This window comes from Lissotriton helveticus, chromosome 5_1 (genome assembly GCF_964261635.1).
Source record: "Lissotriton helveticus chromosome 5_1, aLisHel1.1, whole genome shotgun sequence".
NCBI lineage: Eukaryota > Metazoa > Chordata > Amphibia > Caudata > Salamandridae > Lissotriton > Lissotriton helveticus.
The window spans coordinates 462,866,575-462,882,415 of NC_136065.1; the positions used below are offsets into that span (position 1 = coordinate 462,866,575).

General features: G+C 47.2%; 1 protein-coding gene across 1 annotated transcript in view; it reads left to right on the forward strand.

Annotated features, from left to right (window-relative positions):
• Positions 1-15,841, forward strand: part of LOC144754655 (dual specificity protein phosphatase 13A-like) — a 294,608-nt gene that overhangs the window by 197,295 nt on the left and 81,472 nt on the right. The window contains exon 4 of the mRNA XM_078642731.1: positions 5,424-5,632. Within this exon, the coding sequence (XP_078498857.1) occupies positions 5,424-5,632 (209 nt within the window). The remainder of the gene's footprint in view (positions 1-5,423; positions 5,633-15,841) is intronic.

The following is a 15,841-nucleotide window of genomic DNA, read 5'->3' on the forward strand; positions in this document are numbered from 1 at the left end:
GACCGAGTCACATGCATGCTGCACTCTGGCGAGCTGCTGCAGAGCCGGCCACCGGAAGAAAAGCGACAACCAGCTCTCGGGCCCACATGACGGGCAGGCTGCGATTCCGCTGAAGATTGCGCAGGGCAAGTGACCCAGAAGTCAGATACAATGCCCTCCCAGCAGCGATCCCTCCCCATGCAACACAGGGGCGAGGTTTCAGGCTCCGAGCAGGCGGCTGAGACCGAGACGTCTGAGGCGCAGAGGAGGTGTGGATCCAGTAGTGGGGCCTGGGGCTGCAGACTTCAGACCTACGCAGCATGACTGAGGCGAACCATGAATCCCCGTAAGGCCTGAGCAGAGACCGACCCACACATATGAGTCGGACGAAGATGACGCCTGAACGAGAGCAGAGGTGAGAGGCGTGCCCTGCAGTGAGTCCCGCAAGGCGGGCACTAGAACATCACAGAGCCTGCACCTGATTACACGCAGGAAGACCCGCAGTCCATGGTGGCCTGACCCGGGACTGGGGACCGCCAATACAGACCAGGTGAGACAAGGGGCAGTGTGACGTTGTCGGGCCCGGGGATCTTATCAGGCCCATGGCCTCGGCTATGAGCCGGACCTACTGATGGAACCATACTGCTGTCCAACACCGGATGGTGGCACACGCATAGAAAGTGCCCCTCTTTGAAGCTGCTGTGGAGGGGAAACAGCGTTGGGGAGCCCCCCTTGCCTCCATGGCGGCCTAGGCCCTGTGGCTCATGTAAGACCGGCGAAAGGGAAGGGCGCCTACAATATCCCTCTCACTATATAGACATGTCGTGACACAGGGCCTTAGGAGACTAGTTACACCACTGGTGCTTAATGGACTTGAGGAGGGCACTGAACCCACAGCCGTGGGTCTATTCCTTTTATTCCTACCCTCATGAACTTCATGTCCCCATCGACCGTTTGTGGGAGCAGCAGTATTAATCCCCGGCGCTAAAGGACACACTCTTCCAAACATCTCTGGGCACAACTATTGACACTTTTTTTTCAACTAATACAGACTCGATCACCGATAAAGGGATAGAATGGGACACATTTAAAACAGTAGTGAGAGGACAATGCCTGGGACTCAGCTGGGGCATTCGCCGGCAATTGGACCGGGAGATAGCATGCCTTCGAAAACTGGCTTCTCCACCTAGAGTCTGGCACAGTGCTGAACCCAGCCGACAAGCATAAGCTAGACAAATCAAGGTGTGAGCACTCGGAAGTGATGGAAAATGCTACGATGTCTGAATGCAGCGACAGAGAGAGCAGGTCGTCTGCTGGCCTGGATGATTAGACAGGAGCAAACTCAACGACCGATCCTCTCACTGCGCTCTATGTCAGAACCCTTATTAACCCCCAAGCAAGAAATACATCAAGAGTTTGCTAAACATTATACTAAACTATACAAGTCTGTTATTAACATAGACCCAGAGACACTGGACCCCTTTGTTTCCCCTCTCTCCCTGCCAGCTGTGGCCCCGTTGCTGAAAGCAGAGCTGGACAAGTCGATCGCGCTTTTACAGGTCCAGGCAGCCATAAAGGCACTAGCTACGAATAAGGCGCCTGGACCGGACGAGATACCAGCCGAATACTACAAGGCATTTGCATCAGTCGTGGCCCTGCACTTACTGACACTGTACGGTAACTCACTGGAGGCGTCCATCCTCCCGGCGTCACTCTACGAGTCGGTGCTCTTGTCGTTGACTAAACCCGACAGGAATCCTGGATTGCTGGGCTCTTATCGCCTATTAGCACCTTTAAACACTGATTACAAGATCCTGCCCAAAATATTAGCAGATTGACTGGCTCCCCTGGTGTCTCTGTTGGTGCATGCTGACCTAAATGGTTTGTGCCAGCTCGTAGTACATCCTTGAACCTACGGCGCTTCTTCGAGTAGCTAAATATTCAGTAGACTGCTGGCCGCATTTAGGTTTTCTGGTGCTTGACCTGGAGAAAGTATTTTATATGCTGGAGTGGGAGTTCCTGTTCGCCGCCCTATCCAAGTATGGACTGAGCACCCACTTCCTACCTCTTATCAAACTATTATAAACCCTTGCCACCGCCAGGGTAAAAACAGGTCCTTATGTGTCAGAATTGGGCGTGGTACCAGGCAAGGATGTCCGCTGTCCCCATTGCTGTTCTCCCTGGCCATAGCACTACTAGCCGAAACCCTTCGTCACGGTGGGTGAAACATGGGGAATCTCCATAGGGGATAGCACACATAGTATCTCTTTATGCTGAGGATTTGTTGATATATCTCCGAGACATAAGGGAGGCGTGCAAGGCCATAGCGAAGACACTACCTGACTTTGCATCCCTATCTGGCCTACGAGTAAATTGGGCAAAATCATGTCTAAACCCATTTGCAGCGGCCACCCCTGACCCAGCAATAGTGGTCAGTGGCACTGGGGTGCAATGGCAACCACCTGTATTTCGCTACCTGGGTGTCAGGATTTACCACCAACCTGAAGATCTACTATAATGGAACCTCATGCAGGCGATTAGTGCAATTAAATCACAGATGGCCTTTTGGCGCACTCTCCCTCTCACAGTCATGGGTCGTATCGTGCTTCTAACAATGGTGGTCCTCCCACGACTATTATATTACTTCATCAACCTGCCATTCTATAGCAAGCCCCTAATGTTTCAGTCATTTGAACGTAATATGTGAGAATTCATATGGCATGGTTCACGATGCAGGGTGGCATTAACTAAGCTATACTTGCCAACAGATCAGGAAGGGCTTACTGTACCTAATATGGAACACTACTACCTGGCAGCTTAACTTCAGTGGATAACGCAGTTGGTTGGCGGACTCTACTTAGTGGACACTGCCACACAACTACCAGGGCGCACACACTAATCATATGATTATCCTAACCAGGAAGGAAAGGGACAACACCCACCCAGCTAATGCTAGCAGTGGCCTACAGATGCTTTCACGGCAGCTTATGCCTCACAAGCAGCACAATCCCATATGCGCCTCCCCTACCTATACAGGGTACGCCAAGAGGGCAGTGCGCCATCACTGCAGCGGAACTCTCTGTCTGGGTGAAGCAGGGATACAGACACTGGGAGACATATATTGTGACGGGCAATTAGCACCCACTGACATCCTGACACCAGCCAAAATAAACAAATACTTCACATGCACTGACACTCACTGCCCCAAGTGTGGGCGGGTAAACGAGAACCTACTACATATGCTGTGGACCTGTACTGCACTTACCTCCTACTGGTAGGCTATTATCACTCACCTGTCACAGTGCACTGGCTACGTAGTAGAATGTACTTGGGAAGTATGCCTTCTGGGCCTCTAACACAGATCCAAAAAGTATACAGTAACATTCAGATTCATAAACCTGGGGTTGATTCTAGCTAAGCGCTGAATCACTAGACGAATGTATGACGTTACAATGCATAAATTTGCAATGCATGCCTTTACAACGCAGTTTTTAATCGCAACATCCTTTACAACGCATTATTTTACATAGCATGCCATTACATCGCATTTTCAGAAACTACCTTTACAACGCATTCCATTACATCGCATTATACCTTTACAACGCATACCATTACAATGCATACCATTACATTGCATTTAAGGTAAGTGTTGGATAGTATAGGGGTAATAATTACTATTCTAACTCCAGTGAGTGCAGCAATAGGGTAAGTGTTGGATAGTGTAGGGGTAAAAATTACTATTCTAACTCCAGTGAGTGCAACAGTAGCGTAAGTGTCGGATAGTGTAAAGGCACTATGCGTTGTAATGGTATGCGTTGTAATGACTTGCGATGTAATGCCTGCGTTGTAGTGACATGCATTGTAATGACATGTGTTGTAGTGACATGCAGTGTAATGGCTGTGTTGTAATGACAGGCGATGTAAAGGATGTTGCGATGTAATGACTGCTATGTAAAGGTAGTGCGATGTAATGACTGCGTTGTAAAGGTTGTTTCCCCACCAGACGCTGGCAGTGTCCGGAACCACGCCCAAGAAAGCTTAGTTTCATTCACTGGTGAACTTGGCACAGGCGGGGAGGGTCACTCTGCACTGTGAGGATACCCTGGGGTTACGCAGGCTCCCGATGGCAGTGGCATGGGACACGATTCTACTGGATCGCCTCACCACCTGGCAAGCAAATGAAGAACCCCAGGAGATTACCCTGGGCACTGGTGAGGCACATATACTGACAACTGGCATCTTGTCATGAGGGCGCCTATATGACCTATTAAATAGAACTTCAGGCGACCTAATACCCTAAACAATCCATGTACACATCCAGAATACATTACCTCCGATAGGAAAGGTGGAGGCTTTGCCGTACAAAGGCCACAAGCAAATCACAAAGAATGAGCAGAGCGCAGGCAATAGGGGGCAGCAGAGTACTTAGCTGGGTAACAGTTAGCACTGTACATACCTGCTCACCATCTTTCCCTCCCCTGTTCCTCACTTCCCTGCCCACCCACCCTTCCTAGACTACACTCCACATGTTGCACACAGAAATGGATGCTGCCGGCATCATAGGCACACAGTGCAAGTGGCTATGTTAAGAGTTGCTGCTTTCACTCCTCTCGAACTAAAGGAAGCCTATGTGATCCAAATGTGTTTATCATTGAGCATGCACATGTGTAACGCCTGTTATTACATTTAAAATTATTAAATACATTTAAACAAAAAAAACGAGGTTTTCTGTGGGTGACAAGTTGTTTTCCATTAACAGTGTATTGCAAGGGTATGAGTTACATACAATTTGACATACACCTAGGATTACAGTGTGCAATTGTATTTAGGGTGTTGTATCTTAGTGTTTTATGTTGCTTTCCTTCGATAATTGATTTCCCTCTGTGCGTACTTATTATAGATGTATTTCAAACTTTTGTATCTTGTGTTTTGTCTTATTTTCTATGTGAACTCTTTTTGGTGTTGCCAAGATTTTATGCGGTGATAGGACTTAAGGTTGTGTTAGCACGATGGGGCAAGAGGGAGATTAGGTGAAGGTAGTATCTGAACTTGAAGATATCTAATTTGTAGTTTTGTGCTTTAGCTAATATGGATCCCCACACTTACCCCTGCCAATCAACCTTCACCTCCTTTCAACTGTATGTTTTTTCAGCTTCCTTCTTTGATGTTTATGAAGTTACAGCTTGCATAATGGTTCTGCAGCTGAGAACTTACCTGGCACTGCAAAAGTCTGCTATGGGCAAACCCATGTTAAATGTAAAAGTGGCATGTTTTACACCTTCCCGCTTATAGCTTTTGATGTGTTTGACCACTCTGCAGTTCACTTGTGAACACTGTTTCCCCTAAGGCCCAAATGTGGTCCAAATTGCTCAAAGCTTGAAAATAGATAGATAGATAGATAGATAGATAGATAGATAGACGCTAACATTATGTTATTTCAACAGATCTGCAGCCCGTGACTTAAACTATCTCCAGTGCATGGGAATCACCCATGTCTTGAATGTAGCTGATAATCGCAGCGGACCCTATAGCAATCCATGCATGCCTATTTCTTACTATGGTGTGCAGGCAGTTGATCTTCCATCATTTGACATCAGCCAATACTTCTGTGAAACTTCCAAATTTATTGACCAGGCACTAAAGACACCAGGAGGTAAGTTTAAAGTGGATCAATGGTATTCAGTGATTGACATGGAAGAGGTGTTTATGATTAGGGCTCCCGGTTTTATGGTATTTATTTTTTTGACATTGTCGTCTGTATTTGCCCATATTTATTTTTTGCTAATTTTATCTGTATCCATATTTATTTTGGGTTTTGTGGAAAAATGAAGCTGAAATTAGTATATTTCCACATTTATTTAACCAGTAAATATGCGCTCATGCTTGAACGCCTACTAGGTTTCAATGCTGTAAACACCGGCAGAAGATAAATTAATTCACTATTAAGTAAATATGCCAATTTCAGTATCAACCTTGTGCACATCTACTGCTGCTAAAACCCTTTACTAAAATTCCTTTCTTTTTTAGCCCCCTTACCTATCAATCCACACAGCCATTGGCCTGTCAGTCATGGCAGACAGTATTTAGAATTACTCAAAAAGTAACCCAATTTCCGTTTATATCACCATTAAAAAATAAAAACAGACAAGAAAATAAATGTTTTCTGTCAGTATTTATCTGTAAAAATCAGTAAAAACGGAAAACAGGGAGCCTTATTTATGATCCACTGCATGGAAAGAAAGGCAAGTTAAAAAAGCCAATGGAGGATCCAGACAGAGTGAGAAATAGAGAGTGAGAGAGAGACTGAAGAAACGTTTAGAAACGGATTGAAGGGAGAGCTAACACCAGACTAACAGAAAATACTGGGGGAGCTAGACGTAGACATAGGCGCTGGATGTAGGGGTGTGGGGGTGCTGCAGCACCCACAAAATAACCATGCTAGAGCTAAGAAAGTGAATGAGCAATAAAGATGCCTTTAAAAGTAGCTTTTATCTTGTGGCATTTGCATTCCGTTCAAAGACACGGGCCATATGTCAGGCTGTGTCTTCTGACAAATTGCTGCTTCTTCTTTTAAAAGTCATATTGGTGTTCACTTTTCTGTCTCTGAATGCAAAGTGAGAGGTTTTTGTAAAGTACACTCTGTAACAATCTTTCAGGGGTACAGTGAGTGCAGCCCTGCCAAGTATCACGCAACAGGCGTGACTCTAACGCATTTCAGTGGGGTGTTCCGCAACACCGCACTGAAATGCATTGTCACGCATTCTAATGCAGCTGACCGCACTCTGACACTAGCACGCTCGCCGGCGCCTATGATTGTGTGAGCCGGCTGCTGCTCCTCCGCAGACTTGCTAGCAGGCTTAGACAGAGAGTAAACAGTTAAAGATCGTGCTCAGAGAGTGTGAGTGCTTGCTACAAGGTTACAATCTCTGCCCTGCTTCCTGCCTTCATTGCAATTGATTCCCGCCCGCGGCATCGGCTGAGTGCGTCACTCACAGCTGTACTGGCTGCCAGGTGCTGGGGGGGAGGGGATGGGTGTGACCTCACGTCCTGAACATGAAGGAAGTTGGTCGGTCACAGAGAAGCGGCGGGGGACTTGAATGGTGTTGTGCTGTCTTCCGTGTTCGTACTCCCCAACTGAGCTGAGAGCAGACACCGTCGGACAGCATCGCCTGGCTCCAAAGTCTGCAGTCTAGCCGTGAGCCACATCCTCAGTCTCCCAGACTAGGAAGTTCTTTCTGGTAAGGCCTTTTTTTCTCTGTGTCCTCAATGGCGCCCTGTCAGCTCGGGATTCGGCCTGAAGCAGACATGATCGTGACTTGTGGCCTGAATTACAACGGCATCACCCGTCCGCTGCCAAAGTCAGTGATGGTGCCGCAACAGGCACTGATGCCTGTAGCGCAGCAGAGAGTGCAGCTGAGCAGAACCAAGGCCGTGATAAAACGCGAGGCCTGCTCCAGTCCTTGACTCGAGTACTGGACCGCGGCCTCTGCTCATGGCGCAGGGGGAAGTCGTCGCGGCTGGCTAGCCCGTACCGCGACTGCACTGCAATGTTCCACAAGTAAGAGTGTCACACTAAGTACCAGATAGGTTGTTTCAGATAATAGTTACTTGTATTACGGTCTCACTCGCCCTTGGCATTGAAAGACACTAGCTCACTGTTGTAATTAGCAATTGTTTCACTAATGTACATTCCTGAGGTATAACCTACTTCTTTTGATAATTAGGTCGAGCTGACGTTAGCATTCATGCGAAGCATGAATGCTGTCAGCTCGACAACTAATGTGATCCGTTTTTAGGAGAGTGGACACCAAAGTGTTACGAGCGTTTTCAGTGCCGGATTTCACCTCGGGAGCGCGCAGCATTGTCTGCAGTGGCAGTGTCAGTTTCGCTTTTTTATTACTTTCGTTTTTCCCGAGGCTGGCTGAGGCTGGCTTGGAATGAACAGGCTTGCCCCCGCGCATGCGCAGAGTAACTCACAGCCCTTGCTTTTACAGACGCAGGCAGGCAGCCCCCACCCCTCTGCATGCACGCACGCACACACAGGCGAGCGCATGCACACGCAGGCACACACATACAGGCACACAGACACTCGCTCACACACACACACCCCCCTCCCCCACAGTCACACGCACGCACACATACATACAAAGCCCGCCCGCCCGCACATGCTTTCCCCGCGCCCCCCCCTTCCCCGCGCCCCCCGCCTCCCCCTTCCCCGCGCCCCCCGCCTCCCCCTTCCCCGCTCAGCAACGCACTCACCGGCTTCCTTCGTGCGGCGGCTCTCCTCAGCTGCAGGGCCCGGCAGCAGGACTCTTCTTACCTCCTTCTGCACCGGGGCGCAGGGTAGGCTCCTGCCTGCTCCGGTGCTCCAAACACGGCGGCTCCGTCCAATCGCGGCTCTTCCGTGGGAGGCGGGGTAGGCTCCCGCCCTCCTACTTCCTGTTTCCTGTTGACGCGCCGGCCTGCCTGACTTCCTGGTCGCAGGCCGGCAGAGTGACGGCAGTGATTTGCGGTATGTATTTAGTTAGTTATTTATGCATTTTTATATAGCGCGGACTTTACCCGAAGGCGCTATTTATTTATTTATTTTTTTGGGACGCTACCTTTTTATTTAGTTTTAAACATTGATGGCTGAATTTTATGGCACTGTACTTCTGAAGTCCCCTCGAGTTTGGTTACAATACTTTCTATCCAAGCCGATAGCGTAAGGCGTTTGGATATGTACTGATCCTGGACCCCATATCTGAACCGAGTCATCACATAATTCATAAACCGATCGAGCACTCGAAATCAAGACACGGCCCTTTTTTACACCCTTTTTAGTTGAAGTCATTTACTTTGTCCATTACCTCATAAACCGGCTTTAATAATGTTACCGCTCTTTAGGGGCTAACATGCAGAAACCCTGCAGCCTTTCGGGGGGATCCTATTCAGCCCAAGCTCATTACATATCTGCGAGGCATGCTTTATACTCAAGAGCCTCGGGGCCTCTTCGCATTCTGCAGGGGGGGCATCATTTTGCGCTCCGCCACAGCAGGCTGCCTCTCTGTGCCCGTTCTGCATTGGCGAAGGCTTGTACCCCAGCTCTCAGGCAATTCACGGGTGCTCGGACAACGGCTTTTTAACTAATTTAAATGATAAGGTTTGCGGCTATCACTTGTTTGTTTAATATTACGGGCATGTGGGTTGTGTGATGCTGCATAAACAGATGCGTTTGGAGTTTATTTACCGATCCGCTATGGAGGGGCTTTTCTTTAATCTGTTGGTGGCTGTTTTTTTTTTTTTATTTATATTGCGTCTTCATGTACACATGATGTTTGACTTTTTTGAGCAATTCGTTACGTTGGGCTTTTGTATAATTTGATACTAGCTGTTATTTTATTTATATTGCGTCTCCCGATGGTTGTGTGATGCTGCATAAACAGATGCGTTTGGAGTTTATTTACCGATCCGCTATGGAGGGGCTTTTCTTTAATCTGTTGGTGGCTGTTTTTTTTTTTTAATTTATATTGCGTCTTCATGTACACATGATGTTTGACTTTTTTGAGCAATTCGTTACGTTGGGCTTTTGTATAATTTGATACTAGCTGTTATTTTATTTATATTGCGTCTCCCGATGCTGTGTTTGCCTGCCCCGCCAGCTCTCCAAGGTTGCTATTTGTTTCTTTCCCATCTGCGTACATCACTTGCGGGATACAGGTAAATCTGCATTCTAGAGTTGCCTTTATTGTTTTGAGGCCGGGCGCAGGGGCTGCTCCGATGTTATCAAGGCTGCTATCCCACTGCTAAGGCGGTGCTGCACTCACTGCCTTGTTTATATTTGTTTTAGTTCCGTGATGCTCCGATCTTTGCCCCTTCCGAGTGGAGCTTCCGAGTGGAGCTTCCGAGTGGAGCTTCCGAGTGGAGCTTCCGAGTGGAGCTTCAGAGTGGAGCTTCCGAGTGGAGCTTCAGAGTGCAGAGTGGAGCTTCAGAGTGGAGCTTCAGAGTGGAGCTTCAGAGTGCAGAGTGGAGCTTCAGAGTGGAGCTTCAGAGTGGAGCTTCAGAGTGCAGAGTGGAGCTTCAGAGTGGAGCTTCAGAGTGGAGCTTCAGAGTGGAGCTTCAGAGTGGAGCTTCAGAGTGGAGCTTCAGAGTGCAGAGTGGAGCTTCAGAGTGGAGCTTCAGAGTGGAGCTTCAGAGTGCAGAGTGGAGCTTCAGAGTGGAGCTTCAGAGTGCAGAGTGGAGCTTCAGAGTGGAGCTTCAGAGTGGAGCTTCAGAGTGGAGCTTCAGAGTGGAGCTTCAGAGTGGAGCTTCAGAGTGGAGCTTCAGAGTGCAGAGTGGAGCTTCAGAGTGGAGCTTCAGAGTGGAGCTTCAGAGTGCAGAGTGGAGCTTCAGAGTGGAGCTTCAGAGTGGAGCTTCAGAGTGGAGCTTCAGAGTGGAGCTTCAGAGTGCAGAGTGAAGCTTCAGAGTGGAGCTTCAGAGTGGAGCTTCAGAGTGGAGCTTCAGAGTGGAGCTTCAGAGTGGAGCTTCAGAGTGGAGCTTCAGAGTGCAGAGTGGAGCTTCAGAGTGCAGAGTGGAGCTTCAGAGTGCAGAGTGGAGCTTCAGAGTGCAGAGTGGAGCTTCAGAGTGGAGCTTCAGAGTGGAGCTTCAGAGTGCAGAGTGGAGCTTCAGAGTGGAGCTTCAGAGTGGAGCTTCAGAGTGCAGAGTGGAGCTTCAGAGTGGAGCTTCAGAGTGGAGCTTCAGAGTGCAGAGTGGAGCTTCAGAGTGGAGCTTCAGAGTGGAGCTTCAGAGTGGAGCTTCAGAGTGGAGCTTCAGAGTGCAGAGTGAAGCTTCAGAGTGGAGCTTCAGAGTGGAGCTTCAGAGTGGAGCTTCAGAGTGGAGCTTCAGAGTGGAGCTTCAGAGTGGAGCTTCAGAGTGGAGCTTCAGAGTGGAGCTTCAGAGTGCAGAGTGGAGCTTCAGAGTGCAGAGTGGAGCTTCAGAGTGCAGAGTGGAGCTTCAGAGTGCAGAGTGGAGCTTCAGAGTGGAGCTTCAGAGTGGAGCTTCAGAGTGGAGCTTCAGAGTGCAGAGTGGAGCTTCAGAGTGGAGCTTCAGAGTGGAGCTTCAGAGTGCAGAGTGGAGCTTCAGAGTGCAGAGTGGAGCTTCAGAGTGCAGCTTCAGAGTGGAGCTTCAGAGTGGAGCTTCAGAGTGGAGCTTCAGAGTGGAGCTTCAGAGTGGAGCTTCAGAGTGGAGCTTCAGAGTGGAGCTTCGGAGTGGAGCTTCGGAGTGGAGCTTCGGAGTGGAGCTTCAGAGTGGAGTGGAGCTTCAGAGTGGAGCTTCAGAGTGCAGAGTGGAGCTTCAGAGTGCAGAGTGGAGCTTCAGAGTGGAGCTTCAGAGTGCAGCTTCAGAGTGGAGCTTCAGAGTGGAGCTTCAGAGTGGAGCTTCAGAGTGGAGCTTCAGAGTGGAGCTTCAGAGTGGAGCTTCGGAGTGGAGCTTCGGAGTGGAGCTTCAGAGTGCAGAGTGGAGCTTCAGAGTGGGGCTTCAGAGTGCAGAGTGGAGCTTCAGAGTGCAGAGTGGAGCTTCAGAGTGGAGCTTCAGAGTGCAGAGTGGAGCTTCAGAGTGGAGCTTCAGAGTGGAGCTTCAGAGTGGAGCTTCAGAGTGGAGCTTCAGAGTGGAGCTTCGGAGTGGAGCTTCGGAGTGGAGCTTCGGAGTGCAGAGTGCAGATTCAGAGTGCAGATTCGGAGTGGAGCTTCAGAGTGGAGCTTCAGAGTGGAGAGTGGAGATTCAGAGTGGAGATTCAGAGTGGAGAGTGGAGCTTCAGAGTGGAGCTTCAGAGTGGAGCTTCAGAGTGGAGCTTCAGAGTGGAGCTTCAGAGTGGAGCTTCAGAGTGGAGCTTCAGAGTGGAGCTTCAGAGTGGAGCTTCAGAGTGGAGCTTCAGAGTGCAGAGTGGAGCTTCAGAGTGCAGAGTGGAGCTTCAGAGTGTCAAGAGCAATGCCAATAGCTCTAACTTTAACAAAGGCAAAACCATTGCATTGTAAATGCTTGTTATTTTACCGAATCACATGCTCATGCTGCTGCCTGGTTTGTCTACATGCACACAGGCAGAATCACTCGGTACAAAATGGCTCCTGTTCACTCGTCAGTACGGTCTTGCGCCGCCCCACCTTCCCCCTGCCAAATACATTCATTCCAAATACTGCTTATTTTCATATCAGACTGACTTCTCACATCTGGGATAGCAGGGGCACCTTCCACAGTGATTAGTGCTTCACAAAAAATAATTCTCGGCTAGCGCTCAGAAGCCTTGAAGCTTTGATTGAATGACACTGCAGTTTGATGCCCCGCTCGTTTTTTGATGCTATGCGTTCCAGACACTGATTTTATTAAGACTCACTTGGAGCTCTAAACTGTCACTTGATCTTTCTTTGGGTCATTTCGTTTGCCCGGAAGGACTAACATATCTGTGAAACCCTCTTCTTTTATAGTTTGAGCATCGTCTTCGTTTAGCAGGATAACATTATACATTTGAAAATACAAATATCCGGGAAGAGCAGAGAGCAAATCTCCGCGATGTTGGGCATTCTCCTATCATAAAGGAAGCGTGTTGGTGGGACCTGTGGCATCTAACGCATCATTTAACCCTATATGCGTGGGCACCTACCACAATAATGTATAGGATGAGTTTGTTCCGTTCCCGTTTTTAATTTGATGTAAAACTCAAATCACTGCACACTCTCTACTACACACTCTCTACTACACACTCTCTACTACAGTCACTACTCTCTACTACACACTCCCTACTACAGTCACTACTCTCTACTACACATTCTGCTACACACTCTCTACTACAGTCACTACTCTCTGCTACGCACTCTACTCTCTACTACACTCTACTACACACTCTCTACTACACACTCTACTACACACTCTCTACTACAGTCACTACTCTCTGCTACGCACTCTACTCTCTACTACACACTCTACTACACACTCTCTACTACACACTCTACTACACACTCTCTACTACAGTCGCTACTCTCTACTACACACTGTACTACACACTCTACTACAGTCACTACTCTCTACTACACACTACTACCCACTCTCTACTACAGTCACTACTCTCTACTACACACTCACTACACACTCACTACTACAGCCACTACTCTTTTCGACACACTCTATACTAGACACTCTCTACTACACACTATCTACTACAGTCACAACTCTCTACTACACACTGTACTACACACTCTACTACAGTCACTACTCTCTACTACACACTACTACACACTCTCTACTACAGTCACTACTCTCTACTACACACTCTACTACACACTCACTACACACTCACTACTACAGCCACTACTCTCTTCGACACACTCTATACTAGACACTCTCTACTACACACTATCTACTACAGTCACTACTTACTACACTCTCTACTACACACTCTACTACACACTCTACTACACACTCTACTACACACTCTACTACACACTCTACTACACACTCTACTACACACTCTACATTACACACTCTACATTACACACTCTACATTACACACTCTACATTACATACTCTACATTACACACTCTCTACTACACACTCTCTACTACACACTCTACACTACACACTCTACTACACTCTACTACACACTCTGCTACACACACGCTCTACTACACACTCTACTACACACCCTCTACTACTCTCTACTACTCTACTACACATTCTCTACTACTCTACTACACACTCACTACTTTCTACTACACTCTACTACAGACTCTCCACTCTCTACTCCACACTCTCTACTCCACACTCTCTACTTCAATCTCTCTACCTCAATCTCTCTAATTCAATCTCTCTACCTCAATCTCTCTACTTCAATCTCTCTACTTCAATCTCTCTACTTCAATCTCTCTACTTCAATCTCTCTACTTCACATTCTGTATTACACACTCTCTACTACACACTCACTACTCTCTACTACACACTCTCTACTACACACTCTACTACACTCCCTACTACACATTCTCCTACACACTCTACTACACACTCTACTACACACTCACCACTCTACTACACACTCACCACTCTACTACACACTCACTAGTCTCTACTGCTCACTCTCTACTACACACTCTCTACTACACACTCTCTACTACACACTCTCTACTACACACTCTCTACTACACACTCTCTACTACACACTCACTAGTCTCTACTACACACTCACTACTCTCTACTACACACTCACTACTCTCTACTACACACTCTACTACTCACTTACTACTCTCTACTCACTCTCTACTACTCACTACTACTCTCTCTACTACTCACTATTACTCTCTACTACTCTCTCTACTACTCACTCTCTACTACTCACTCTCTACTGCTCATGACAATGCCATTTATTTATCTGTTTCCAAAACCAACACATAAATAAAACATTTGTCATTTACAATGCCAAAAGCGCTAACTTTTGCAAAGGCGAGACCGTTGCATTGTAAATGCTTGTTTTTTTATTGTAGCGCTTTGTAACTGTCTGTAACCATCCATTTAATTACATAAATGTTCTCGCTATATAAACGTGTACGTAAATAAATAAATCTTGTATTCCCTCCTTCTTTCCCCTCACTCCCGTACCAAAATCTCCGTTACTGGGACGTCAGCCCATCATCTCCTGTCAACGAGGCGCTATCCATCTGTTAGAGGGCACGCTAGAGCACCGCAGGGGAAACCAGCAACCTTTCAACATCTCAGCAGTGTTCTGACTGCAGAGAAACGGAGGATTTTCTGACATTTACACCCAAATCATGGCACAGAGAGCGAGGGCCTTTAGGCACTTCTGGAGCTAAGGGAGCGAGGGCCTCTAGGCAGGTGCACTGTTAGGACCGAGCTCGGGTACAAGAATAATAGAAACCGAGAAAGCTAAGAGAAACAATCACAGGCAGGGGTGTATCTGCAGTGGTCCGATTCTCACCCGTAGAGTAGCAGATATTTTTTAAGGCACAAGAGTACTTACATTTTTTCATTTCTTTAAGCGTGCGTTGACAATGCTGCCATGATTAGATACATTACTACATTAAAATAACTTCAACATTGTTATGCAGATCTGCAGTAGAACTTTTTAAATAAAAAGATAACGTTTTCTTTGATTATTGTATTTAACATCGCTTCTCTGCTTGTAACATTTTAGTTAGTAGTTGCCATTCATGACTAAGCAAAACGTTTGCATTCTTGCACCTGTGCATGTAGTGTACTCTAAAGTGCAATGTCTGTGAAGGGAGATTATAAGTATATGCTATTATAATAGCACAAACCAAGGCAAGTGGAGCGCTGTACCGGGTCAAAGGTAGGAATACAGTCAGCGAGTGATCGGAGAAGTACCTGGGTTCTGTGAGGAGATGTGTAATATTACTGCATTGTGCTTTCGTGTTCTTTAAAAAGGTGCGTCTACAACTCTTTCCTAAATTGGAGCAGTGTTGAGGCAGTCCTGGTGGATACATGGATGTTTTTTCCAGATCCTTGATGGAGAAAGTCACTTGCCTGTTAAATAATTTTATTAGAGTTTTTCGTCACTAGTCTGGTCCACGCCCGTTTAGCTTAACTACGCAAGTTTGAACACATGATCCTAAAGACCAATGGGTGTAATTTCTCATATTTATATGTTTCCCTCGTCTTCATTGCTTCATTTTGCTTGTGAGAAAGTGTCACTCATAGTCGTTGAAATGTCACTCATAGTTACACTGAAATTATGAAAATGTCACACATAGCAATCTGAAACCTTGGCAGCTATGTGAATGTCAAAGCAAAGGCAGCAGGACAACATTTTTTCTAACACAGAACAAATTTAAATACCTGTAAATGAACTGTACACAATATATTAGCAGCAAGGAAAGCACAAAGT